Below are 26,033 nucleotides of genomic sequence, written 5' to 3'. Positions count from 1 at the left end.
TTACATTTCTAAGTCAGTTTTCCCAAGAACACAGTTGGCTCTCTCATGATGTAGATTCAGTCCTTTTTTTATTTCTGGAAAATTTTCTTGGATTGTAGTTTTAAATATTAGTTCTATCTCAGTGTTTTGTTTTTATTCTTTAGGGGACCCAATAATATTTATGAAAGATGTTTTTCTCCTGTCTTCCATATCAAGCACTTTCTCTCTGACTTTTTTGTTCTCCTTAATCTTATTTTTATTCTCTTGGTTATTTTCCTGTAATTCTTCATTGTTCCTTATTAAATTTTTCTTTAATAATTCTCCCTTCAGCACCTTGTAATTTAATTTTTATTCCTGAGATATTTTCGTCTTTCTCTTTGATTTCTTTCATGAGTTCAATCTATTCTTATTTTGTTTCTTCCTGTTTTTTTTTGTCCATTTCTGTTCCTAGTTTTGGAATTTCTGGTTCAAGATTTCTGCTTTTGAAAACCTCTGCAAATGTCAGCTGTTTGGCATGAGGTATTGGACTATGCATTAGACTTGGAATCTGGAGATTAAACCTTTTGTTATTTACTAGTTAGATAATCTGTGCATCCTTATTTCCTCAGTTGTAAAATATAAGGGGTAGAATATATGATTTCTTAAGGTATTGTCTTAGTTTTTCTAGGCTGTGATCACAAACACCATAAATTGGTTTTGACTTAAACAATAGGAATTTATTGGCTCTTGGTTTCAGAAGCTGGAAGGCTGGCTTCCTCCCACAGTCAGTAGCATTCTGACTGACTGGAAGTCTTTGGGTTCCTTGGCTTTCCCATCACATGGCAATGCCCTTCCCTTTCTCTTCTGGTTCCACTGACTTCCAGCTTTTGGTTTCCCCCTGTGTCTTTGTTTCTTTACTTCTGAATTTCTTCTGCTTATAAGGAACTCTACTAATCTGGTTTAAGACCCAACCTCATTTGGTTGGGCCACAATTTAACTAAAATAACTTCTTTGAGAGAACTTATTTGCAAAAAAATTTTTTTTTGTTTGTTTTACAATGACTTCACACTCAGAAATGAAGATTAAGATCAAGTAAATGTCTAAATTGGGGTACATAATTAACCTACCACAGGTGCCTTCTGGTTTGAAAATTTCTATGCATATATGCTCTTGTGAACACTAAACAAGTGATCGTTAAATTTTTAACCCAAGCTGCAGAAGCCTCTACTGGGTCATTTGATGTTTCTGAGGGTCAGTACATTCAGAGTGAGGGATCAGTGATTGCAAATATTTCCCCCGCTTTTTCCTTTGCCACTGTCTTATGCTGCAGACCATTGTGTTGGGAGAAGTAAGGCTGGGTTGAGGAGGGAAGGGTGATGTTAAAGGCAGCTATGACAAGAAGGGAGGAAGTCCCAAGTGGTAACAACTAGATAAGAAGTAAAGTTGCTGTTTCCAGTAGACTTAGGCATCTTCCTTTGGGTAGGGATTTGTATGTTGAGGATATAAAATAGAGATTCTAATATTGCTAAGTTATCTATGAAATGTCCTTACAATCTTATTGTAGTTGATTCTGCCATAAAATAGAATTGGTGCTGATAAGTGGTCATCATTGAAAAGGAGCTTGGAAGGAGCTTGGATTTGGATCAAAGAATTGTCCAAAGTAAATAAAATCGAATAACAGAGTTCTGGTCTGGATGCAAGGGAGTTTATTGTCTTAAAATGGAGATAAATACTTTAAAGTAATTTCCATACACGTGCGCGCATGCACACACACACATATGTATATTCTCACACACAGATATATATATATATATTTGTATTTGAGCTTTTTAAGTGAAAGTTGCCAAATTAAAGGTGGTTTATTAGTTTCCTGGGTTTGCTATAACAAATCACCACAAACTTGGTGGCTTAAAAACAACGGAAATTTATTCTCACATTTCTAGAAGCCCAAAATCCAAAATCAGTATCCGTTTGTGGAAATTAAGGTGTTGGCAGGGCCACACTTCCTCCGGAGTCTCTAGGAGCTTCTGGTGACTGATGGCATTCTTCAGCTTGGGACCACCTCTCTCCAATCTCTGCCTCCTTTTTTACATTGGCTTCTCTGTATGTCTGTCAAAATCTTCCTATGTCTCCCTCTTATAGGGACATGTGTGATTGTATTTAGTGCCCACCCAGATAATCCTGGATAACCTCCCCATCTCAAAATCCTTAACTTAATCACATATGAAGAGACCTTATTTGTCATATAAAGTAACATTTACAGGTTTCTGGGATTAGGTCATGGATATATTTTGGAGGCCTATTTTTAAGCCTACCACAGGTAGTATTGTGATATTGTATTACTTTTCTTGTTATTGTTGTTACTATGTTTCAAATAACCTGACTCTTAAAAGTAATGCTCATAGTAATGTGAGATGTGAGTTTTAGACTGATTTTAGTGTGTGTGTTCCCCCAATTTAAAAAGAAACTTCATTACAACATTCTACTTTGGAATTATCCTGAAGGATAGCATTAGAACTAATACTGTCTTACAAAGGGATGCTTTCATTACTAACCCTTTTTGAATGGACCACATCACGGTCCTTTTGCTAAATATATTTTATCTCAACTATAATTCCAGTGTACTGTCCATGGGTTGCTTGGAAGCAACTCTTGAAACTTGAGGTTTGTGGAACCACTAAAAAAGATTCCTCCCTTTTGTGCTTTTTTTTTTTTTTTTTTGAACAGTTTCATTGAGGTATAATTCATATAACTATACAATTCACCCATTTAAAGTGTAATATTCAGTAATTTTTAGCAACCATCACTATAATCAATTTTAGAATATTTCATCATCCCAAAAGAAACCCTATACTCTTTAGCAGTCATCCCCTTCCCCATTTTTTCCCAACTCCCTTCCTCCCAGCTCTAGGCAACCACTAATCTGCACACTGTCTGTATTGATTTGCCTGTTCTGGACATTTTATACATAGAGAATTATGCAATATGTGGCCTTTTGTGACTGGCTTCTTTCACTTAGCATAATGTTTTCAATGTTCATTCATGTTGAAGCTCGTATCAGAACTTCATTCCTTTTTATGGCTGCATAATTGAGAAAGATACAAATGAATCAAACAGTTGAAGATTAAAATATCAACTTTATCTATGATAAAGCTGATTGTAGCATAGGATTTAGCTCTGCAACCAAAGGGCTTACAAATACCCTCTAAACTGCAGCTCCTCTTTCCTCTTCTGTCCCCACATCCCCCACTGCCCACCCACCCCATAGAAGCAGAGTCTGTTCCAGCAAATTCACTTCAGTGATGGACAGAGACTGTCTGGGCTCTGAGGACAGGCTCCTTTGTAGGAGAGAGACAACAGAAGAGTTTGAGCCATGTATGCTTAGTTCCTTTTTTCTAGAAAAAGAGAGAGGAGGATGGAAAAGGTGCCACAGTTCTTCAGAAAGGGCAAAAAGTCTACTTTAGGGACCAGTGTAGATAGAAACTGTGAGAGAGATGGCATGATTCTTTCTAACACTAAGATGATAGGCATTTTGATCATCCGTCTTATCAATTAAAGAGAAAAGTATTTTTTCTTTCATTATGGATTATTAAAAGCTCCTTCAAAGCAAATGTGTAAGCATTAAGCAGTTGAACAAATTAAATGATAGCACCTATTAATTCTAATAGCTTATTGTTATATAATTTATAGGTTTCTCCAGCAACTAAAGGAAGAGAATTCTGAGTTAATTAATAAACTGTGGATTGATGTTCAGCAAAAAATAGCAACACAGTCACAAACAGCAACCCCTCCAGGAAGTCCATCATGTACCACTCCATTAGGGGAACAAAAAGGTTTGTTATCCTATTGCATGATTTATCATAGAATAGTAGTCTGCTTTATTGTCTTCTTTTTTGAACACAGTAATTTTTAGAGTAATGTATTTGAATTTAACTGTCTTACCCTAATAGTGAAATACTTGATGAAGTTAATTATCAATTAAACTATTTACATTGTTTTTCTTTACACTTAAGAAATGTTCTTCTTTTTAGCTGCTTTGAATGCTACTAATGCTGTCAAGGGAATCTACGCCAAGCTTCAGCCTGAAGAATCTAATGAGACTCTAGACTCAAGCTATGTTGTGGGACAAGTGCTGAACTCAAGGAAACAAAAACAGCTGTTAAGTAAAGGTTCAGTCCCTTAATTTACAAAGATGAATTATTAAACATGTTATTTGATATAGCTATCTTAATCTCTTAGTAAATATTTTTTGCCCTTAAGCTCGAGTTGGAGCCAATTAAGTAAAATTTGTTGAATATTAGCTAAGAAATGCCTCCTTCCATCCCAATTAACTCTGTAGAAAGACAGTTCTAGTACACTCGTTATAAATAGTATAGACCTGATTTGAACTGTATAAATTTTTATGAGAAAAATGGTATAACTCCTATAAAACCTTTTATAAACTGTGAATAAGAGTCTAAAATATTTTTCTAGCAGTTTTTTAGTTATAATTTTTCCTGGCCTTCAAAATAAAATGATTTCTGTCATTATCAGTGAAAAGAAAACCAGATTTGTGTGCTCCTTCCAAGCAGAAGAAAACCATGTTATCAGCTAGCACAACCTCTGCAGACTTACAAAGCAATAATTCCAGTCTGGATGTCCTCAAACACATGATACACGAAGTGGAACACGAGATGGAAGAATATGAGCGGTGGACAGGACGGGAGGTCATAGGGCTGCAGAACAGTCAGGGGCTCACAGGCTTCACTTTGTCCCTGGTGAGCAGCCTTTGTCGCCTGGTTCGCTACCTTAAAGAGGTAAGAGCATGAGGTAATGAGAGACCTATTTAAGGACTTGACAGAATTGTGTGGGAGTTTTTCCTCCACTTAATTTACTGCAACCTCTAAATAAAGGACAATCATGTTTGAATAGCTTTGTTTAAAATACTGTAGTTTTAGGTTATCTGCTGTGAAAGTTTATCTTCTTGATTTCCCTCTACCATTGATTGGTATGTGCTTAGATAGTTGATGCTGATTTTAATGTGGGCTTTAATAAAATATACTCAGTAAGGTAAATCTGCTATAAATAAAATTATATGTGCTAATACTAAATACTAGTAATCGCTTAGTCATCTATTGATAACTATTTGAGTTATAGATTAACTATCACTACTGCATGTGTCTTCATTTTGCTGCTTTTCTTTGCATCCTCCTACTACTTTAGTTTAGTTTGGAGAGTGACATGCTTGCAATCTTAATAAAGTCTTAAGCCTTTTGTAAAGACTTAATACTCTTCTACCCTAAGTCAGGAATCCCCAGGAGTATACTTTTGGTACTCTTAAAGTATTACAGGCTCAGAAACGTACTTTTTTTTAGTTAATCATTTGCTTTACAAAGCAAAACCATTTAGACTTGTCTTATTTTTTAACAGCTTTATTGAGATATAATCCACATACCATAATTTACTTACTGAAAGTATACAATTCAATGGCTTGTAGTGTATTTACAGAGTTGTGTAACCATTGCTACAAGCAATATTAGAACATCTTCATAACCCCATATAGAAACCTGTACCCATTTGTAATCGCTCCCCATTGCCCCTCAAGCCCCCTCTTCCCCCTGCCTCAACCCTAGGCAACCAATAATCCACTTTCTGTGTCTATTGATTTGTCTGTTCTGGACCTTTTGTGTAAATGGAATCATACAATATGAGGTCTTTTGTGATTATCTTCTTTCGCTTAGTGTAATGTTTTCAAGTTTCATTCATGTTTACTACTTTTCTTTTTTAATGGCTAAATAATATTCTATTGTATGGATGTATCACATTTTATTTTATATGTCATTTATCAGATGGTAGACATTTGGGTTGTTTCCACTCTTTGGCATTTATGAATACTGCTTAAGCATGTTTTTTCCTTTGTTGCCATATCTAAGAAACCGTTGCCTAATTCAAGGTCATAGAGATTTACACCTGTTTTTTTTTTCTAAGAATTTTATAGTTTTAGCTCTTACGTTTAAGTCTTTGATCCATTTTGAGGTGATTATTGTGTGCAGCTTCATTCTTTTGCAGATGGATATCCAGTTGTTCCAGGAGAATTTGTTGAAAAGTCTATTCTCCTTCCATTTAATTACCTTGGTAGATTTGTTAAAAATCAGTTAACTGTGAATGTGAGGGTTTATTTCTGGATTCTGAACTCTTCATGCATTGACCTATATATATATATGTCTGTTTTTAAGCCAGTACTACACTGTCTTGATTACTGTTGCTTTGTAGTGAGTTTTTTTTTTTTTTTAAATTAGAGACATTGTAGATTTACAGAAAACTCATAATGAAATACAGAGTTTCCATATACCTCCCTATTACTAACACCTTGCTTTAGTGTGGTATAATTGTCACAATTCATGAAAGAACATTTTTATAGTTGTACTATTAACTGTAGTCCCTGGTTTACCTTAGGGTTCACTGTTTTTGTTGTACAGTCCTGTGTTTTTTTTGTCTTTTGTTTTTAATTTTTATTCTGGTAGCATATATACAACCTAAAATTTCCCCTTTTTACTACATTCAAATATACGATTCAGTGATGTTAATTACATTCACAATGTTGTGCTATCACTACCATCCATTACCAAAACTTCTTCATCAACCCAAATAGAAACAATTTAAGCATTAAATTTTAAAATTTTATAGACTTAGAAGCATGTGCTTTTTAGCTAATCATTTGCTTTATAAAGCAAAACCATTTAAACCTGTTGTCATTTATTTTAAATTATATTTTAAAAGCTTTCTTTTTGAATAGGTGATACATTCACATGGTATGAAATTCAGACATACAGAAGTGTGTGCAATGAAAAATCTAATTCCCACCCTTGACTTCCAGCTAATCTCTTTGCTTCCTTGTGGCCGACTGCCATTACCATTTTCTTGTATATCCTTTTAGAGATTGTCTATGTAGATTCAAGCAACTTTTTATATGTTCTTACCTCCACTATCTTTTACAAAAATTGTAGTTATTTAATTTTAAATACCATTGTATTCACTGCGTTTTATTTAAATAAGGGAAGAGGATAAAGTAGCTTATTTTATTTAATGAAATATAACCCTTTTAATAAAAATTTTAATTTTCATCATTGTCATGCATATTTCTTTGTAAACATTATGTTCTTTGACAGTTTTGAATAGAAACTTAATTTTCAACATGTGATGGTATTGATGGAAATTTGATTTTTTTTTTTTTGTAGAGTGAGCTGCAACTGCGTAAAGAAGTAGAGACAAGGCAGCAATTGGAACAAGTATTAGGTGATCATCGAGAGCTTATTGATGCTCTGACAGCTGAAATTATTCTTCTTAGGGAAGAAAATACTACTATACAGGTACTGAGATGAGATCCCAAACTTTTCTGTCTTTAGTAGTATAAAGCATCTTTAAGAATGTAAAGACTTCTGTAGTTTCCTTTGTTTTAGTTTTGCTGATGTGAATACTCACCTCTTTATTATCACTGGTGGTAACTTAACAAGCATTCATTATATGGGTGGTACTATGGTAGAATCTTGGTCTACAGATAGAAATATAGAGTAATTCTATTTAGTGGGGAAGACAGGATCTGCGTTTAAACAATAATTACCACTGTTACAGTAGGTTATGCAAAATGTGAAATGAATGTTGTGATGGCTCCTTTTAATTTCAGAACAGCAGAGTACAGCCTATGAGGAAGCCTCTTGTAATCACATCCAATGCTATTGGTTGTTTACAGTATCTTTGTATTAGTTAAATAAGTCCCCTTGGCCATTTGTATGGCTAACTGTTACTCTTTCCTTCCTCCCTGCCTCCCTCCCTCCCTTCCTTTCTTTCAGCACTATCTCTTCTGAAAAACCTTATTGCCTCCAAGCCTCTTAAGGATTCCTTCTTTGTGCACTTTTAGTGCTCTCTGGATGTTGCTGTCATTGCATTTGTTAAATTGTGTTATACTTGTTTGTATGCCTGTGACTGAGACTGTGTGCTGCTTGAGAACAGAAACTTTTATTTATGATTTTGGTCTTAAGTGATGGTTATTATTATTACTTTTATTTATCAACCAAATGAGACTAGAAAATCAGTTAGTAGATGGTCTGGTTTGCTAATGCTGCCAGAATGCAAAAATACCAGAAATGGATTGGCTTCTATAAAGGGGGTTTATTTGGTTACAAAGTTACAGTCTTAAGACCATAAAGTGTCCAACATAAGGCATGTACAATAGGGTAACTTCACTGGAGAAAGGCCATTGGCATCTGGAAAACCTCTGTTAGCTGGGAAGGCACGTGGCTGGTGTCTGCTTGCTCCCAAGTTTGGTTTCAAACTGGCATTCGCCAAAATGTCTGCATCAGCTTCCAATGGCCATCTTCAAAATGTCTGTCTCAGCTGCAGCTCTTCTTAAAAAATATCACTCTCAGTTGCTCTGTTACATGGTTCCAGTGATTTAATTAAGACCCACCCTGAATGGGTGGGGTGACACCTCCATGGAAACTATCCAATCAAAGGTCCTGCCCACAGTTGATTGAGTCACATCTCCATGGAAACACTCAATCAATAGGTTTCAACCTAATCAACACTAATATATCTGCCCCCACAAAATTGCACCAAAGATAATGGCATTTTGGGGGACATAATACATCCAAACCAGCACAGTAGATAAAATATGTTTGTGTTCATGAGATGTGTGATTTTAAAAATTGAGATTTAATTCAAATATCATAAAATTGAGATTTAATTCAAATATCATAAAATTCACCCTTTTAAAGTACACATTTCAGTGGTTTTTAGTATATTCACAAGGTTGTGCAACCATCACCACTAATTCCAGGACATTTTCATCACTCCAAAAGGAAATCCCACACACATTTGGCAGTCACTTCCAGTTCCCCTCTCCCCCTATTCCCTCACAACCACTAATCTACTTTATGTCTCTCTGGATTTTCCTATTGTAGACATTTCATGTAAATGGAATTGTACCATATGTGGTCTTTTGTGTCTGGCTTCTTTCACTTAGTATATTTTCAAGGTTCATCCACGTTGTGGCATGGAACACTGCATCATTTTTATGACCAAAGAATATTCCATTGTATGGATATAGTGCATTTTATTTATCCATTCATTATTTGATGGACATTTGAATTGTTTCCACTTTTTGGCTGTTATACTAATGCTGCTAGGAACATTCCTGTACAGGTTTTTGTGAAAATATACATTTTTAATTCTCATGGGAGGATATGCAATTTCAAAATGAACTAATTCATTCAACAAATTTTTATTGAACACCTTCTGTGGGCCTGGCACTGTTCTAGGTCCAGGAAATATAATAGTTAACAATACATGAAAATTTTTGCCCTTGTGGAGCTTACTTTCTAAATAAATTCTTAAACAAAAAGGTGATGTATGTAGTTAAATGGTGATGTGTGCTATGAAGAAAAATAAGGCAGGGAAAAGGTGTAGAGAGTGCCTAGGGAAGGGGGATGCATTGATAAACATGGTGGGCACGTGGCTGGCGTTTGCTGATCCCACGTTGCATTCCAGCTCCACTCTCAGTTCCTGTGCATTCTTCAAAGTGTCTCTCTTGGCTGCAGCTGTGAGCTCCTTCTGTCTGGGCGCTTATAGGGCTCCAGTGATTTAATTAAGACCCACACTGAATGGGCAGAGCCACACCTCCATGGAAATAATCTAATCAAAGATATTACCCACAGTTGCATGGGTCACCTCTCTATGGAAACAAACTAATCCAAAGATTCCAACCTAATCACTAACACATCTGCCCCCACAAGATTGCATCAAAGAATATGGCGTTTTGGGGGACATAATACATCCAAACCGGCACAAGTGTAATAAACACAATAATAGCATAATAAACATAGAAATTTTACCTTGATATAGAAGTTGTTAACATTTTACTATTTGTTCTTCTGTTTATCTATGTACTTCTTTTTTTCCTGAACTATTTAAGAGTTATTCATAGGCATCATGACACATAATCACCAAATAATTCATTAGTTACCACTCCTTAAGAGCAAGGGCATTCTTGTACTTGATCATAATACAATCACTATGCTCGGGAAATTGATATAATATTACTGATGGTATTGATGCAATACTGTTAACTAATATATGGTGCATGTTCAAATTTTTCCGCTTGTTCCAATAATGTTCTTTATAGCTATTTTACAAAAATTTTTGGTCCAGGAGCCAAAGAAGGATCACACGTTGCTTTTAGTCAGGATGTCTCTAGTTTTTGTTTTTTTTTTTAATTAGAGAAGTCATAGATTTACAGAAAAATCCTGAATAAAATAACAGTTCTCATATACCACTCTATTACTAACACCTTGCAATGTTGTTGTACATTTGTTACAATTGAGAGAGCATTTTTATAATTGTACTATTAACTGTGGTCCATGGTTTACTCTAGTGTTCATTGTGTTCTACAGTCCTATTTTTTTTTAGAAAAAATTTATTTTAGTAACATACATACAACCTAAATTTTCTCCTTGTAAAATCACATTCAGATACATAAGTCAGTGCTGTTAATTTCATTCACAATGTTGTGCTACCATCACCACCATGCATATTAAAAATTTTCATCAACTCGCAGAGAAATTCTGTACAATATAAGCATTAACTCCCCATTCTCTACCCCACCCTGCCCTGGTAACCTGTATTCTAGTTTCTGATTCTGTGAATTTGCTTATTCGAATTATTTTATATCAGTGAGATCATCCAGTAATTATTCTTCTGTGTCTGGCTTATTTCACTCGACATGTTGCCTTCAAGCTTCGTCAATGTTGTTGCATGTATCAGAACTTCATTCTTTTTTACTGCTGAATAATATTCCGTTGTATCTATATACCACATTTCATTCATCCATTCATCTGTTGATGGACGCTTGGGTTGCTTCCATCTAACAATTGTGAATAATGCTGCTATGAACATCAGTGTGCAAATATCTGTTTGAGTCCCTGCTTTCAATACTTTTGGGTATATACCTAGAAGTGGGATTTCTGGGTCATATGGCAATTTTCTACTTAACTTTGTGAGAAACCCACCAAACTGTCTTCTACAGGGGCTGCACTGTTTTACATTCCCACCCACAATGAATGAGTGTTCCCATTTCTCCACATCCTCTCCAACACTTATTTTCTGTTTTTTTTTAAATAGTAGCCATTATAGTGGGTGAGAAAAGGTATCTCATTGTGGTATTGATTTGTATTTCTAAATGATGTAGAGTATCTTTTCATGTGCTTATTGGCCATTTGTATGTCTTCTTTGCAGAAATGTCTATTCAGGTCTTTTGCTCATTTTTAAATTGGGTTATTGGTCTTTTTGTTGTTGAGACGTAGGATTTTTTTAATATATTCTGGATATAAACTCTTATGAGATATATGGTTTCCAACTTTAGGTTGTCTTTTTTTCTTTCATGATAAAGTCTTTTGATGCACAAAAGTTTTAAATTTTGATGAGGTCTCATTTATCTATTTTTTTTCTTTTGCTGCTTGTGATTTGTGTTTAAAATCCAAGAAACCATTGCCTAACAGAAGGTCTTGAAGATGCCTCCTTATGTTTTTTTCCCAGGAGTTTTATGTTGGTTCTTATATTCAGGTCTTTGACCCATTTTAAGTTAATTTTTGTATATGGTATGAGGTAGGAGTCCATCTTCATTCTTTTGTGTATGGATATCCAGTTTTCCCAGAATCATTTGATAAAGAAACTATTCTTTCCCTATTATGTGGATGTGGCACCCTTGTCAAAAATCAATTGGCCACAGATGTGAGGTTTTATTTCTGAACTCTGAATTTGATTCATTGGTCAGTATATCTATCTTTATAACAGTACCATGCTGTTTTGACCACTATAGCTTTGTAATATGCTTTAAAGTTAGTAAGTGTGAGTTCTCCAACTTCAAATATCATCTTCAAATAGGGAAAGTTTCACCTTTTTCTTTCCAATTTGGATGCCCTTTTTCTTTCTCTTGCCTAATTGCTCTAGTTGGAACTTCCAGTACAATGCTGAATAACAGTGGTAACAGTGGGCATCCTTGTCTTGTTCCTAATCTTAGAGGTAAAGCTTCAGTTTTTCACCACTGAGTATGATGTTAGCCCAGCACTGCCTTCGCTTCATCCAGTAAGTTTTGGGACATTGTGTTTTCATTCTCATTTGCTTCAAGATATTTCCTATTCTCCCTTGTGATTTCTTCTTTAACCCATTCATTGTTTAAGGATGTTTTATTTGCACATATTTGTGAATTTTCCTGTTCTTCTGATATTAATTTCTAGCTTCATTCCATTGTGATTGGTGAAGTACATGGTATAATTTCAATATTTTTTTAATTTATTGAGACTTGTTTTGTGACCTAATGTATGGTCTATCCTGGAGAATGATCTATGTGTATTAAAGAAGAATGTGTATTCTTCTGCTCTTGGGTGAAGTGGTCCATATATGTCTGTGCTAGCTGGTTTAGAAGATCATTGAAATTTTGTATTTCTTTATTAATCTTCTGTCTGGATGTTCCATCCAGTTTTGAAAGTGATGTGTTCAAATCTCTTACTATTGATGTAGAACTGTCTGTTTCTCCCTTCAAATCTGTCGATATTTGCTTCATATATTTTGGATCTCTGCTGTTAGGTGCATATTTATTTATAATTTTATGTCTTGTTGAATTGAACCATTTATCAGTATATAAATGACCGTCTTAGTCCTCTGTAATAGTTTTTTTTTTTAATACTTAATGGGTTTTACAGGGTAGTACAATTTCATGTATGTTTATGCTTTTCAACAAAGGCAATATTTTAATTGTAGTTATTTTTTTTTTACATTTTTAAAATTGTGATTGTTCCCATACCATACAATTATCCAAAGATCCAAAGTGTAAAATCAGTTGCTCCTGGTACCATCAAACAGGTGTGTATCCATCACCACAATTAATTTTTTTTCAATTTTTAGAACATTTTCATTACGCCAGAAAAGAAATAAAGAAAAAAAGGAAACGCAAATCCTCCCATATCCCTAACCACCCCCTCCATTGTTGAAAGTATTGGTATAGTACATTTGTTAAAGTTGATGAAAGAATGTTAAAATACTACTAACTGTAGTATGTAGTTTGCAATAGGTATATTTTTTTCCTATATGCCCCTCTATTATTAACTTCTAGTTATAATGTCATACATTTGTTCTGGTTCATGAAAGAGATTTCTGATATTTGTACAGTTAATCATGGACATTGCCCATCACAAAATTCACTTTTTTATACATTCCCATCTTTTATTGTCCAACTTTCCTTCTGGTGACATACGTAACTCTGAGCTTCCCCTTTCCACCCCATTCATGCACCATTCCACACTGTTAGTTATTGTCACATCTTGCTACCATTACCTCTGTTCATTTCCAAACATTTAAGTTCAACCTAGTTGAACTTTCTGCTCCTAATAAGCAACCTCTCCCCATTCTTTAGCCTCGTTCTATATCCTGGTAACTTGCATTTCATGTCTATGAGTTTACATATTATAATTAATTCATATCAGTGAGACCCTGCAATATTTGTCCTTATGTGTCTGACCTATTTCACTCAATATAGTGCCCTCAAGGTTTCTTCATCAACCCACTTTTTTTTTAAAGATGGTTTTGTTCACACACCATACATTCTGTCCTAAGTAAACAATCAATAGGTCCCTGTATAGTCACATATTTATGTATTCACCACCCTCACCACTATCTATATAAGGACATCTCCATTTCTTCCACAAAGCAGGAGGAAGAGTCAAAGAAAGTAGAGAGGCAAAAGAAAAACAAGAAAGAAAGAGAAAAAAAAGTGGCAGCTAGGAATCAATAAAAGGAAAGACAGCATTAAACTAAAGTAGAATAAAGAGTCAGACAACATTACCAATGCCGAGAGTCCCATACCCCTCCCTTATGCCCCCCTCTTATATGCATTTAGCCTTGGTATATTGCTTTTGTTACATGAAAGGAAGCATAATACAATGCTTCTGTTAATTATAGTCTCTAGTTTACATTGATTGTATTTTTCCCCCAATACCTCCCTATTTTTAACACCTTGCAAGGTTGACATTGATTTGTTCTCCCTCATAAAAAAACATATTTGTACATTTTATCCCAATTGTTGAACATTCTAGGTTTCGCTGAGTTATACAGTCCCAGTCTTTATCTTTCCTCTTTCCTTCTGGTGTCCCACATGCTCCTAACCTTCCTCTTTCAACCATATTCATAGTTATCTTGGTTCAGTGTACTTACATTGCTGTGCTACCATCACCCAAAATTGTGTTCCAAACCTCTCTCTCCTGTCTTTTCCAATCTGTCTGTAGTGCTCCCTTTAGTATTTCCTGTAGAGGAGGTATCTTGTTCACAAACTCTGTCATTGTCTGTTTGTCAGAGAATATTTTGAACTCTCCCTCTTATTTGAAGGACAGTTTTGCCAGATATAGGATTCTTGGTTGGCGGTTTTTCTCTTTCAGTATGTTAAATATATCACACCACTTCTTTCTTGCCTTCATGGTTTCTGCTGAGAAATCCACACATAGTCTTATTAAGCTTCCTTTGTATGTGATGGATTGCTTTTCTCTTGCTGCTTTCAGGATTCTCTGTCTTTGCCATTTGATAATCTGATTATTAAGTGTCTTGGCATAGGCCTATTGGATCTATTCTGTTTGGAGTACGCTGCACTTCTTGGATCTGTAATATTATGTCTTTCATAAGGGATTGGAAATTTTCATTGATTATTTCCTCTATCAGTGCTTCTGCCCCTTTTCCCTTCTCTTCTCCTTCTGGGACACCCATGACATGGACATAAACTAGAGACTATAATTAACAGAAGCATTGTATTATGCTTCCTTTCATGTAACAAAAGCAATATACCAAGGCTAAATGCATATAAGAGGGGGGCATAAGGGAGGGGTATGGGTGTTTCATGTTGTCATTCAATTCCTTGAGACGTTGCTCATATTTTTCCATTCTTTTCTCTGTCTGTTCTTTTGTGTGTAGGCTTTCATTTGTCCTGTTCTCCAGTTCCTGAGTGTTTTCTTCTGCCTTTTGAGATCTCTGTTGTGTGTCTCCATTGTGTCTTTCATCTCTGGTGTTGTGCCTTTCATTTCCATAGATTCTGCCAGTTGTTTTTTCGAACTTTTGATTTCTACCTTATGTACACCCAATTTTTTTTATAGCCTTCATCTCTTTTGCCATATCTTCCCTAAACTTTTTGAATTGATTTAGCATTAGTTGTTTCAATTCCTGTATCTCAGTTGAAGTATAAGTTTGTTCCTTTGACTGGGCCATAACTTTGTTTTTCTTAGTGTAGGTTGTAGTTTTCTGTTGTCTAGTCATCTGGTGTCCTTGATTACCCCAATCAGGTTTTGCCAGACCAGAACAGGCTCATGTCCCAGAAGGAAGAAATATTCAGTATCCAGTTTCCCTGAGGGTGTGTCTTAGAGGATTGACACACCCTGTGAGGCCACTGTGCTTTTCCTAGCCTGCTCATCAAGTGGTGCCTGTCAGTCTGTAACTCCCAACTGGTGTAAGGAGGTGTGGCCCATGGCTATTTTCCCACAGGCTCTGGAGTCTGGTTCTGGATGGAAGGTAGGTAGTAGATCTGGGCACCACCTCTTTCCCCTTAGGGAAGATACGCCCCTTAGGGAGTTTTTATTTGCATATAAATAGGTTCTTTGTCTCTCTGACTCTGCTATCGCCACCCTTGTCTGAGTCAGAGGGCTGTGAGCTGAAAATGGCTGAGACTTTCTCTACTGCAGAGCACTGCGAGCTGAAAATGGCTGAGGTTTTCTCCACTGAGCCACTCAAGTTGCAAAAGAGAAAAAGGGACAGAAAGCCTCCTTTCAGGGTCAGTCGACGGCCCCCAGTTTCACCTGTCAGCTAGAGATAGCACTCAGTCCTCTGGGCTCCCCCTTCTGAGACAGAGAAGTTCCCTGGCTCTTCAAGGTGAGTCATCACTAAAAGCCTCTGTCTGCTTGTTGGAGATTTGCAGCTTGCCTTGAACAGTCCACATTTTGCCAATTAAAACCCCAGTTGGAGCTGGACTGAGATATATTCGCTTGTTCAGTGAGTACTACTCTCAATCACAGTGAGGCTTTGCCATTTGGGCTGCCGTGGAGGAGGGGCTGCCAGCTTGGATCCGCAGTTTCTACTCACTGATTCCACACTGCCGTCTCAGGCATTCCTCCCAAACTAGGTTGGTACATGATGTGTGGACAGTCACGCTTGTCCCCCAGCAGTTATTCCAGATCATTTAGTAGTTGTTCCTGGTTGTTTATTAGTTCCTCCGGGGAGACTAACTAACTTCCACTCCTCTCTATGCCACCATCTTCTTCCGTCTCTGCTCTGTAATAGTTTTTTACTTAAAGTCTATTTTATCTGATATAATATATCTACCCCAGCTCTCTTTTGGTTATTACTTGCATGGTATATTTTGTCTATCCTTTCACTTTCAACCTACTTATGTAAGTTGAATCTCTTATAAACAGCATATGGTTGGATCATGTTTTTTTATCCATTCTGTCAATCTCTGCCTTTTGACTGTGGAGTTTATCCATTCACATTTAAAATAACTGCTGATAATGCACAACTTTCTTCTTCCATTTTGCTGTTTGGTCTTTGTAAGTCTTATACCTTTGTTGAACCTCAGTTCTTCCATTAATGTCTACTTTTATATTAATTTAATTTTTTGTATTGTATCATTTTGAGTCCCTTTTCATTTCTTTCTGAATATATTTTTCATGTGTTTTCCTTGTGGTTACTATGGGGTTAAAATTTCACATCCTAAATCTATGATAATCATATTTGATTTGATTTCAACATTATCAATAGCATACAGTTACACTATTCCTATACTCATCTTCCTCCATCTTTTTTTGTCCTTATTACAAATTATATCTTTGGATATTATATGTCCAAAGTCATAGATTTATCATTACTTTTTATGCATTTGCATTTTAGAATCTTTAGGAATTAAGAAATGGAGTTATATACCAAAAATTACAATACAATAGTATTGTTATTTATAATGATCTATATGGTTACCTTTGCTGGGGATCTTTATTATTTTTTTTTTTATGCTGCTTTGATTCACTGTCTAGTAGTGTCTTTTCCTTTCAATCTGAAGAACTTCCTTTAGCATTGCTTGTAAGGCAGGTCTAGTGGTAATAAATTCACTTAGCTTTTGCTTATCTGGGAATATCTTTATCTCTCCCTCAGTTTTGAAAGAAAATCTTACTGGATTAAAAATTCTTGTTTGGCAGTTTTTTTCTTTCAGGATTTTAAATATTTCATGCCACTGTTTTCTTGCCTCTGGTTTCTGATGAGAAATTGGCATTTAATCTTATTGGGATTCCTTTGCACACAGCTAGTTGCTTTTCTCTTGCAGCTTTCGAAACTTTCTCCTTGTCCTTGGCATTGGATAATTTGCTTGCTATATGTCTGGGTGTGATTCTCTTTGAGTTTATCCTTTTTGGGGTTCATTGGGCTCTTTGAATGTGCATACTCATGTCCTTTGTTAAATTTGGGAAGTTTTCTGCCATTATTTTTTTTAAATATTCCTCCTCCCCCTTCTCTCTTCTCATTCTGGGACTCCCATAATATGTGTATTGGTATGCTTGATGATCTCTTAGGATCTGTTGGTTCTTTCTTACTCTTTTTTCTTTCTGCTACTCAACTTGAATCTTTTTAATTATCTTAACATCAAGATCATGGATTCTTTTGCAACCTCCAGTCTACTATTGAAACTGTGTAGAAATTTTCCTTTCTGTTACTGTGTTCTTCAACTCTAGCATTTCTGTTTGGTTCCTATTGATAGTCTCGAAGAGATTCCCATATTGTTCGTTCATTATTATTCTCTTATCCATTAAGTTCTTTCTCTGTGTGTTTCCTTTTTATTCTTGAGCCTATTGAGAATCTTTTTTTTTTTTTTTAGTCCTATAATTCCAAAGTCTTATACTTTTTGTTTTGATGGTTTCTGGATTTTTTTGTTGCACACTGTACATTTTAATATTTTAAAGTGTTAACTCTGGGATTTAGTCTCTGGGATGTCTATTCCTTAAGTTTGTATCCAGCTAGTGATATGACAGAGATTTTCTTGAATGCCAGGAGCTAATCAATTTAAACAAACCAAAGCAAAAAGCATCTTCCATTGTCTTTGCAAATTGGCTCTTCTTTTCTCTGACTGGTGGTCTCCTTCAGAGCTTAGCACTCTTATCAAGAAGATGAGCCCAAGGCAAATGCAAAGTAAAGGGTCCTTTCCATCTTATCTCCACTTTCCTAGAGCCACAGAGCCTTCTTTTCCTGGGTTTGTGCTTGCTGGAGGCATTAGAAATTCCACCTTTACTGTTTACAGGAGTTAAGAGTGAATGCCACCTCTAGTCCTTTTGTAATAGACTTTCATCCACTCCTGGGTGCTCCCTTGAGTGCCTTAATGCAGGTAGTCCTTTATCCCAGGCTGCTTCAAGTTAATTGTTTCTCCCACTGTAGCAACTGTCTGCAAGCAGCTTCTTTGCCCGGGAAGCCAAACTCCAGGCAAATTCCTCAGCTAAGTCTCTCAGGTTTTCACTGATAGATCGGCACTGGCTTATATGTACCCAGTATGCACACAGGGGTCTCTCCACTCCCTCTGGAAAAGGGACAGGGACCCGCAATGGGACTGCAAGGTAACTCTACACTGTGTGGTGGAGGGAGTGAGGGAGGGGACAGCAGGGTTGCCAGGAGCTTTTTCCATGGCTCTTGAAGCTGCATTTTCTTGATTCAGCACTTGCCCAATCAATGCAGCTCTTTAATCGTTTCCGTAGTTTTGAGGAAGGTTACTGCCTTTAAAGCTTCCTCTGTTGCCTTTGCGGAAGAGGATTGGAACAATGGCTGCCCTCAGAGCTGATCCCCAGGGATCTGAAGTAGCTGATCAAATGCAGTGATCAGGGATCAGAATATACATCCCTTGAGTTTGGAAGGCTTTGTCCCTCCCTGGAACCAGGAAGCTGTGCCAGGAGCCTGAGGTTCAATCCTCACTGCTGCTGGCCTCCAGGCAGGGAGAAGGGGGATGTAGCACTGGAGGGAGGGTGAAAACCTGTTTTTTAATCACAAATTACCTTCTCTTCCTCTCACTCCTCCCTGGTTACTGCATAGTGTTCCAATAAACTCGAGAGTTTCAAAATAGTTGATTCAGACAGTTCCTGTCAGTTCAGTACTTGTTTTGATGGAGAGCTTGATTCCTGGAGCTTCCCTACTCTGCCATTTTCCCACAATCCTCTGTATCTGCTTCTTGGATTTGCCGTGAGAGTCAGTTGAAATTATCTGTATGGAAGAATTTTGGAAACTGCAAGCTGTATAAAAAAGCTTAATTTTTATTCTTGTAGCAGTGTTCTGTGGGTTACTTAACTGGTCTTCTATCATGAGACTTTTGATTATTTCTAATTGTTTACTGTTATGAATATCACTGTTCCAGAATTTGAATGAAAGCCTGAAATTCCTAGAGTATTTAAAAATACTTGATGTTATTTCATTTCTTTTCTTCTCTAGGCAAGACTTCAGCAGTACATGGTCACAACAGATGAACAACTTATATCACTCACACATGCCATTAAGAATTGTCCTGTGATAAATAACAACAGAGAAGAAAGTCAGGCATTGGAAAGGGGAGTCACAAGTAGAAGAATTATGGACAATCCAGGTGAGTGTGGCCTTATTATCTCAGTCTGGCCTTAAAATAAGCAAACCCTAAACTTATATGGAGTTATTGTCTGTTTATGCACGTACAATATTATAAATCTATAATTGGCCGCTACTCTTGCAGCTTTTATTTGACACTTGCTCTATGCCAGGCATGGTTTAAGTGTTTTCAACATATTACCTCATTTAATTCTCATAATAATCTTATGAGGTAGGTACTATTGTCATCCCCATCTTTTAGATGAGAAACTGAGGCTTAGAGAGGTTTGCTAACTTAGCAGAGTCATACAGATAGAAAGCAGCACAACTGGCTACCACGCCCAGTGTGACTTTAGTGCCAGCACTGTTAATCATGGTGCCCCATGGAGAAGAGATGGTTTTAGAAAGAAAAAAAATTCCTGGATTTTAGAAATTCATAACTTTTGGTCATTTTTTTTGTGATGTCGTTTTGAAATCCTCCATTTTTCTCTTCTGCCGTCATGTGCCTTAGGCTGAATTGGATATTTAGACTTTTTCATGTTTAACACTTTGATGAATGTCTTTGTGTAGAAAGGTTTTGTGTATTTGGGAGGTTTTCTTAGGATGGATTCTAAAAAGTGGCTGACCAAAATTTAACTTGTATGAGATAAACTCATGACTGGGGCAGATTTCTGTCTTCTCCTGGAGGAATCTTGTTATAATGTAATATCTCAGTGGAGGAGTATATTGGTGCTTTAGTCTTGTCTGAATTAAGCTTCACTACTGAGAAAGTCTTAGTTGTCCTTTAGAGGAGAAGGGCTGGGAGTTTTAAGGTTATTGTTAATGACTATTATTGCCTATGGAAAGAATCAGAAAGATGTACATCGACGAACCCTGCTTAGCATGTTTCAGAGTCTCAGCTCTTGTAATCTTTTAAAAATAATATGGAATGTGACTATACAGTGATGATGCATGGCTTGTGAAATTATCTTGTCTTGTAATGAGGCTTAAATATGGAGGTCAATGGGTTAGTATGTCCCTTTTTTTTTTTTTTTTTTTTACCATTTTGTTATTTGTCGTGACTGTTAGAGAGCTGTCTATAAAAAATATAATGAAAAATTCTAGAGTTCTGGATAAGATTTCTTAGGAGTCCCAGTAGCTTTTCAGAGTCCTTCATTTTTATGGCTTTGGGGCCTCATGCATTTCTAAAAAATAGCAGCTTTTTTCCATTCATGAGCATTGAATGTGAGCTATTGACAAAGGTAGATATAGCATGGGAAGTGAAGTCTCCCGAGGGCTTGTGGATTTTGCACTTTACTGAAATGCATTTAAGTATAACAGCCTGAAATGTGCCCATAATTCCTTTTGTTTCTTAAGTACTAATAGCTTCTCATCTTCTTCAGAGGGTCCAGTTGTAAATGCTAATGTCTCCGTGCCATTGATGTTCAGAGGGGAAGAAGTGGTTGATTTTCCACGGGAAGAGTTGCCTGTTAAACTGTCTCAGGTGCCAACCCCCCCAGATAGTGTGAATGTGGCCAACACCTTTCCCGCACATATATTTGAGCCTGCTGTGTTGTTAACACCACCCAGGCAGAAGAGCAAATCGGAATTCTCTCCTCTGCAGGATGGTAAGCAGGCTTCATCTAAAGTCATGTGGAAGTAGTTGTTTTATGCTACATATATATAGTTTATTGTGTTCTTGTTGCTTGATAAACAGAATTGTAAAAGACGTTGATTAACCTCACCTAACCTTTAAGCTGAGGGAGGAATTTTCAGGATGGTTTATATCATGCATGTTATACCTATGTTGAAGTCTGGCATTGAATTTCATTGTATATCCCATTAGACATTGTAAATATTAAATGCAGACCAAAAGTTCAAGGTCTTTAGCATCAAGATGCAGAGCAAGGGGAATCCCCTTTGTCCCTTTGGTCTAGGAGCATAGGAAGGAGTAAGGAACAAGAGGAGATTATACTCCAGAGGGTAATGAAAGTTTGACCAAGGAAAAGTGAGAACTGTGACCTTAAGGAATTTTTAAGTCAGACGTGGTCATCATATTAACCTCTTTCTCATCAGAAGTTTTCAGTTCAGGTCAGTTGAGAGAGTTTTATAATGAAAGATGATAGACAATTAAAAATAACTTTAGAGCAAGTTTTGCAACACATGTTGAGTTTTTGAAAAAAATTAAAAATTTATTGTTAATCCTTAGATCATGGATAGTCTTCGGAAGATCCATGGACCACTTCATTGTTTAGAAAATTATATTTATTTGTCTGCATGTGCATTTTTCTGGAGTTTTATTAGCTTCCATTTGATTTTCAAAAGAGTTATGAAAGTTAAGAACCACTGTTCTAGACTCTCCTCCAAAATTTTAGAAAAATATTATTCAGCCTTGATTTGCCTGAAATCTTATTTCTTCAAAAATATTGTTGGATTCTCTTATATAGGGGAACAGAAAAATAACTTTTTTCATCACTGGGACATACAAATTTTGTCAGATTTTCTGTACTTGGTTGTATATTTTCAATAGGAGACATTAAGAGGCCATATAGGTTTAAAGAAAATAACAAATGCTTGCTATTATAAAATTGATTTTTTAATTTGTTATGCAAATGTGGAGTGTGTCACATCAGTGTGATATAGTAGAGACAGTTCCAGGCTGAAGATCAGAAGTGCTGGTATCTTGTCCAGCCCGTCCATGGACTAGGTCTAAGGCCTGGGGCTAAGATACGTACCTTTTCTGAGCCTCAGTTTCCTTATCTCTAAAATTGGAGGGTTTTGTTTATCTTTACTGTCCTTTCCAGTTCTACAGTTCTGTGATTCAGTATTTTTCTCTTTAGAGGGCTAGAGAGTTTTATTAACCCTGGCAAGATTTAGGAGGTATGATTTCAGTTCTAATTTCTGTTTGATTAGGTTTTAATTGCTTAAAGTAATTTTTCAAATGTTTGGGTGTTATTGATAGGTTTCTTCCTAGATATTGTAAATTATTTTTCATGGGTGACAGTAAAATAGCTTAAGGTTCTTTTAAAGAAAGAATTACCATAAATATTTTTACTCTGATCACAAATATTAAATATTCATTAAAGCAAATTATTTAAGGACTACTATGATAAAATTTTGTTAGCATCCTTGGCAGGTTCTGCTTGAGAATAATAACATTGTGCATTTTTTTTACAATATGCAGTTAGACCTGACTCAATATGTGTTTTGACTTAGTGAAGATTTATCACATTTTTCAAGCATTTTGTTTGGAATACGTATGTGTAAATAATTGATCAGTTAAACTAAACATGCAGATAAGATGGGAGATACATATGGCCTTTCATGAGTATTCATTTATGCTGTAGAACTGTACTTCCAATAGAACTTTTCTGTGATGGTGAAAATATTCTATATCTGTGCCATCCAATGTGGTAGCCATTAGCCACGTGTGGCTATTGAGCATCTGCAAGGTAGCTAGTATGATGGAGGAACTGAATTTTTAATTTTATTTAATTTAAATTTATTTAAATTTGAATAGCCACATGTGACTAGAAGCTACAATATTGGACAGTGCCACTCCAGATTTTCCCATCAGAAATATTTTCTTCTAGCTATTACTTTATTTCTATTTCCCTCACAGCCACCCTTCTTAAAAGAGTAGTGTATACATGCTGCTTTCATTTTCTTATCTTCCATTCATTTTTAGTCTTACTTCTAATTCATATTTGCATGTGGTTAAAAGAATTCATTTAAGTATCTCCTCTCCTACCTCTAGGCCTACCCTAGAAGCAAGCATTTTTATCCCAATTTGATTTTTGTTTTTCTATTGGTCATTTCCGTAATTAATATACAGTTATCCCTTCCACATCATGACTTTCCCCATCATAGTTTCAGAATATCATGGGTTGGCATAAGAAATTAAATGGGAACTTTTGGGGAGTTTCGCAGAAGCTGCAGAAGGCATGCAAAGGCCAGCAGATGACACACAAAGGCTAGAAATGTGCAGGATTGTTATTAAAAAGACATTCAGGTAGACTCTGCATCATACAAGTAAAGGCTAAGGCCTTATATGGTTCCCTAAGGGAAAATGAAGGTGAAGGGTCTATCCCTACAGATTTTCAGGCCAGCAAAGGCTGGTTTGAAATTTAAAAAACAAACAAACAAACAAAAAAACGTTTAGCTTGTGCAATGTAAAAGTAATGGGAGAGGCAGCATCTGCTGAACAAAAGGCAGCTAGGAAGTTTCCTGAAACCCTGAAAAAAAAATTTTTTTTACATGGATTTTCCAGATCACAGGGGCAGCATGTCCCTAACCCCCACAATGTGGAACGGATAACTGCAAAATGTTTTTGCTTCTATGTTCTTGAGATATCAATTATCATACTCTCAATTATACTCTCCCATGTAAAAGAAGAGGGCTTAATTCACATGAACCCATCTCCTTTCTCTCTTTAATTTGGATTATTATATTATTTTTAATTCTTTTATTGCATAAGTTTGTAACTTTAAAAACATTCTGTATCTTCTTTAACTTTAGGTAATATCTCTCAACTTTCCACTTTGTAAGATGAGAATATAAGCTCCCCTTCCCTCCCTTCTACCTCTCCTCTGTTTTCACCTCCTACATTTCAATTTACATTATTAACTTTCATAACATTTACATTCTGTTCCATTATCACAGTTATGTCATCTGTGTCTTGTCTATAGCTGGATATTAAAAGTTGCAAACAACAATTACATTTTCTTTTGGGATCTTTTGCCATGCAAAGGAGAGATTTCTTATTATGAAGACCAAGGTGAATTCTCCATATTTCATTACACCAGTTGCTCAGAATCTGTTTGCTCTGTATTTATACTGTGACTTTCTTGTTCGGTTTTTATTTTGCCCGAAGTTTCAAGGCATCTTCCCCACTTATGGACAAAAGATTAATGTGCGTTTGCCCTACCTGCAAAATTATCTAGGCTTTACATCATACTACCTATTGCATGGAACACCTTTTCATCCCATAGACACCTTCCCGAAACCCTTTAGTACCCTCTGCTCCAGTCCCAACTGAGTGCTCTCTGAGCCTGCTGCACAGCTGTCATCCTGGGACATGCTGTCATTGAACCCTTGAGTGGAGCAGCTGTTTCCTGGATGCCATTTCTCCCTCAGTTTTCTGAAAAATCATAAGAAAGGGAGTGCAGAAATTAAACTTCAAGTTCTTGAGAGCCTAAATATGTTTTTATTTCTCTTTAATACTAGCTTGATAATTTGGCTAGATAGAGAATTCTAGGTTCATTGTACATTTTCCCCAGAGCTCAGAATGCATTGTTCCCTTGATTTCTAGAATACAGTGTTGCTGTTAAGATGTCTGATGTCGTATCTAACATATTTCTTTGTATGAGACCTGCTTTTTCTTTGTGGAAGATTTAGGATCCCTTCATTTTTATTCTGAAATTGAGCAAGTTATGCCTAACATGGGTCTTTTCTCATTGGCTCTGGAGTCACTTAGTAGGACATTTCAATCTGAAGACACATGGCTCTTCAGTTTTGAGAAATTTGATGTTGACCCTCCCAAATTAGTTTCTCATATATTTGGCTTTGTATCTTCCTCTCTATATTCTTGGAGATTTCTTCCACTTTATATTCAAGCCTGTCTTTTAGCTTTGGTTTTTTCTTTTTTGCCAATTATATTTTTAATTTCCAAGCAAGAGCTCTTTTTTGTCTGTCCCTTTTTCATCGATGCTTGTTATGAATGCAGAATCTCTCTGAGATTACCAGTTAGGATTTTGTTGTTTTCTTTTGTACCTGAATATTCTTTCTTTTTCTTTATGGTCTGTTGTTCTCTTTGCCTCACTTGGCTTTTCTCTTTTATGCTGCTGATTTTCCTTATATGTCTATTGATCCTTTATTATCCATTCATATTTAGAACAAATACCTATGAAAATTATAGGTAGCTGGCATAAGTTTTTTTTCTGGTGTAATATAGATGGTTCTAGGTCTGTTTTCCTAACAGGCTTTCCCCTAAATTACTTTGTGTGTGTGGAAATATGTTAGCTGTAGGCTTCTTTTTAGATTGTGCAAGTAGGATCTAGCTATTAGATCAAGGCTTTCATACTTTGCTCTCCTCAACTCTGTTCTTCTGCTTTTGGGTAGGAGGGAGAAGTAGTGAGCAGCAGCTTGACTAGCATAACAGTACTGTACACAAACTTTCAAATAATTCTCAGTTTTCAGTCTTTAATTCTTATCCTCACCTTCTGTACCTGTGAGCTTTGAGCCTGAGGTCTTCTCAGGGTTTCCCTGGAAAGATTGCTTTTATTTGTAGCTTCCTTGTAATATATACATTTTCTAGGCTGTGGCTTCTGTTCAGTTTCATTCTTTCACACTCTTGCCATCCACTCTCAGTCTTCCATAAATTTGTTGACATATCTCATTTGCTAATGACTCTCTAATTAGACCATTTTCTTTACTGATATAGATGTATTTTT

The 26,033-nt window shown here is 36.1% G+C and overlaps 1 protein-coding gene across 4 annotated transcripts in view; it reads left to right on the top strand.

The window, feature by feature from the left end:
• SPICE1 (spindle and centriole associated protein 1) overlaps positions 1-26,033 on the top strand; it is a 101,346-nt gene that overhangs the window by 61,794 nt on the left and 13,519 nt on the right. For all 4 annotated transcript variants that reach the window (XM_037835574.1, XM_037835575.1, XM_037835573.1 and 1 more), the window contains exons 8-13: positions 3,649-3,791; positions 3,990-4,127; positions 4,492-4,754; positions 7,176-7,307; positions 19,474-19,624; positions 20,985-21,209. In XM_037835574.1, the coding sequence (XP_037691502.1) occupies positions 3,649-3,791; positions 3,990-4,127; positions 4,492-4,754; positions 7,176-7,307; positions 19,474-19,624; positions 20,985-21,209 (1,052 nt within the window). The remainder of the gene's footprint in view (positions 1-3,648; positions 3,792-3,989; positions 4,128-4,491; positions 4,755-7,175; positions 7,308-19,473; positions 19,625-20,984; positions 21,210-26,033) is intronic.

The sequence above is a fragment of the Choloepus didactylus genome, chromosome 1 (assembly GCF_015220235.1).
Source record: "Choloepus didactylus isolate mChoDid1 chromosome 1, mChoDid1.pri, whole genome shotgun sequence".
Taxonomy (NCBI): domain Eukaryota; kingdom Metazoa; phylum Chordata; class Mammalia; order Pilosa; family Megalonychidae; genus Choloepus; species Choloepus didactylus.
This window is presented reverse-complemented; position numbering and strand designations above follow the sequence as displayed.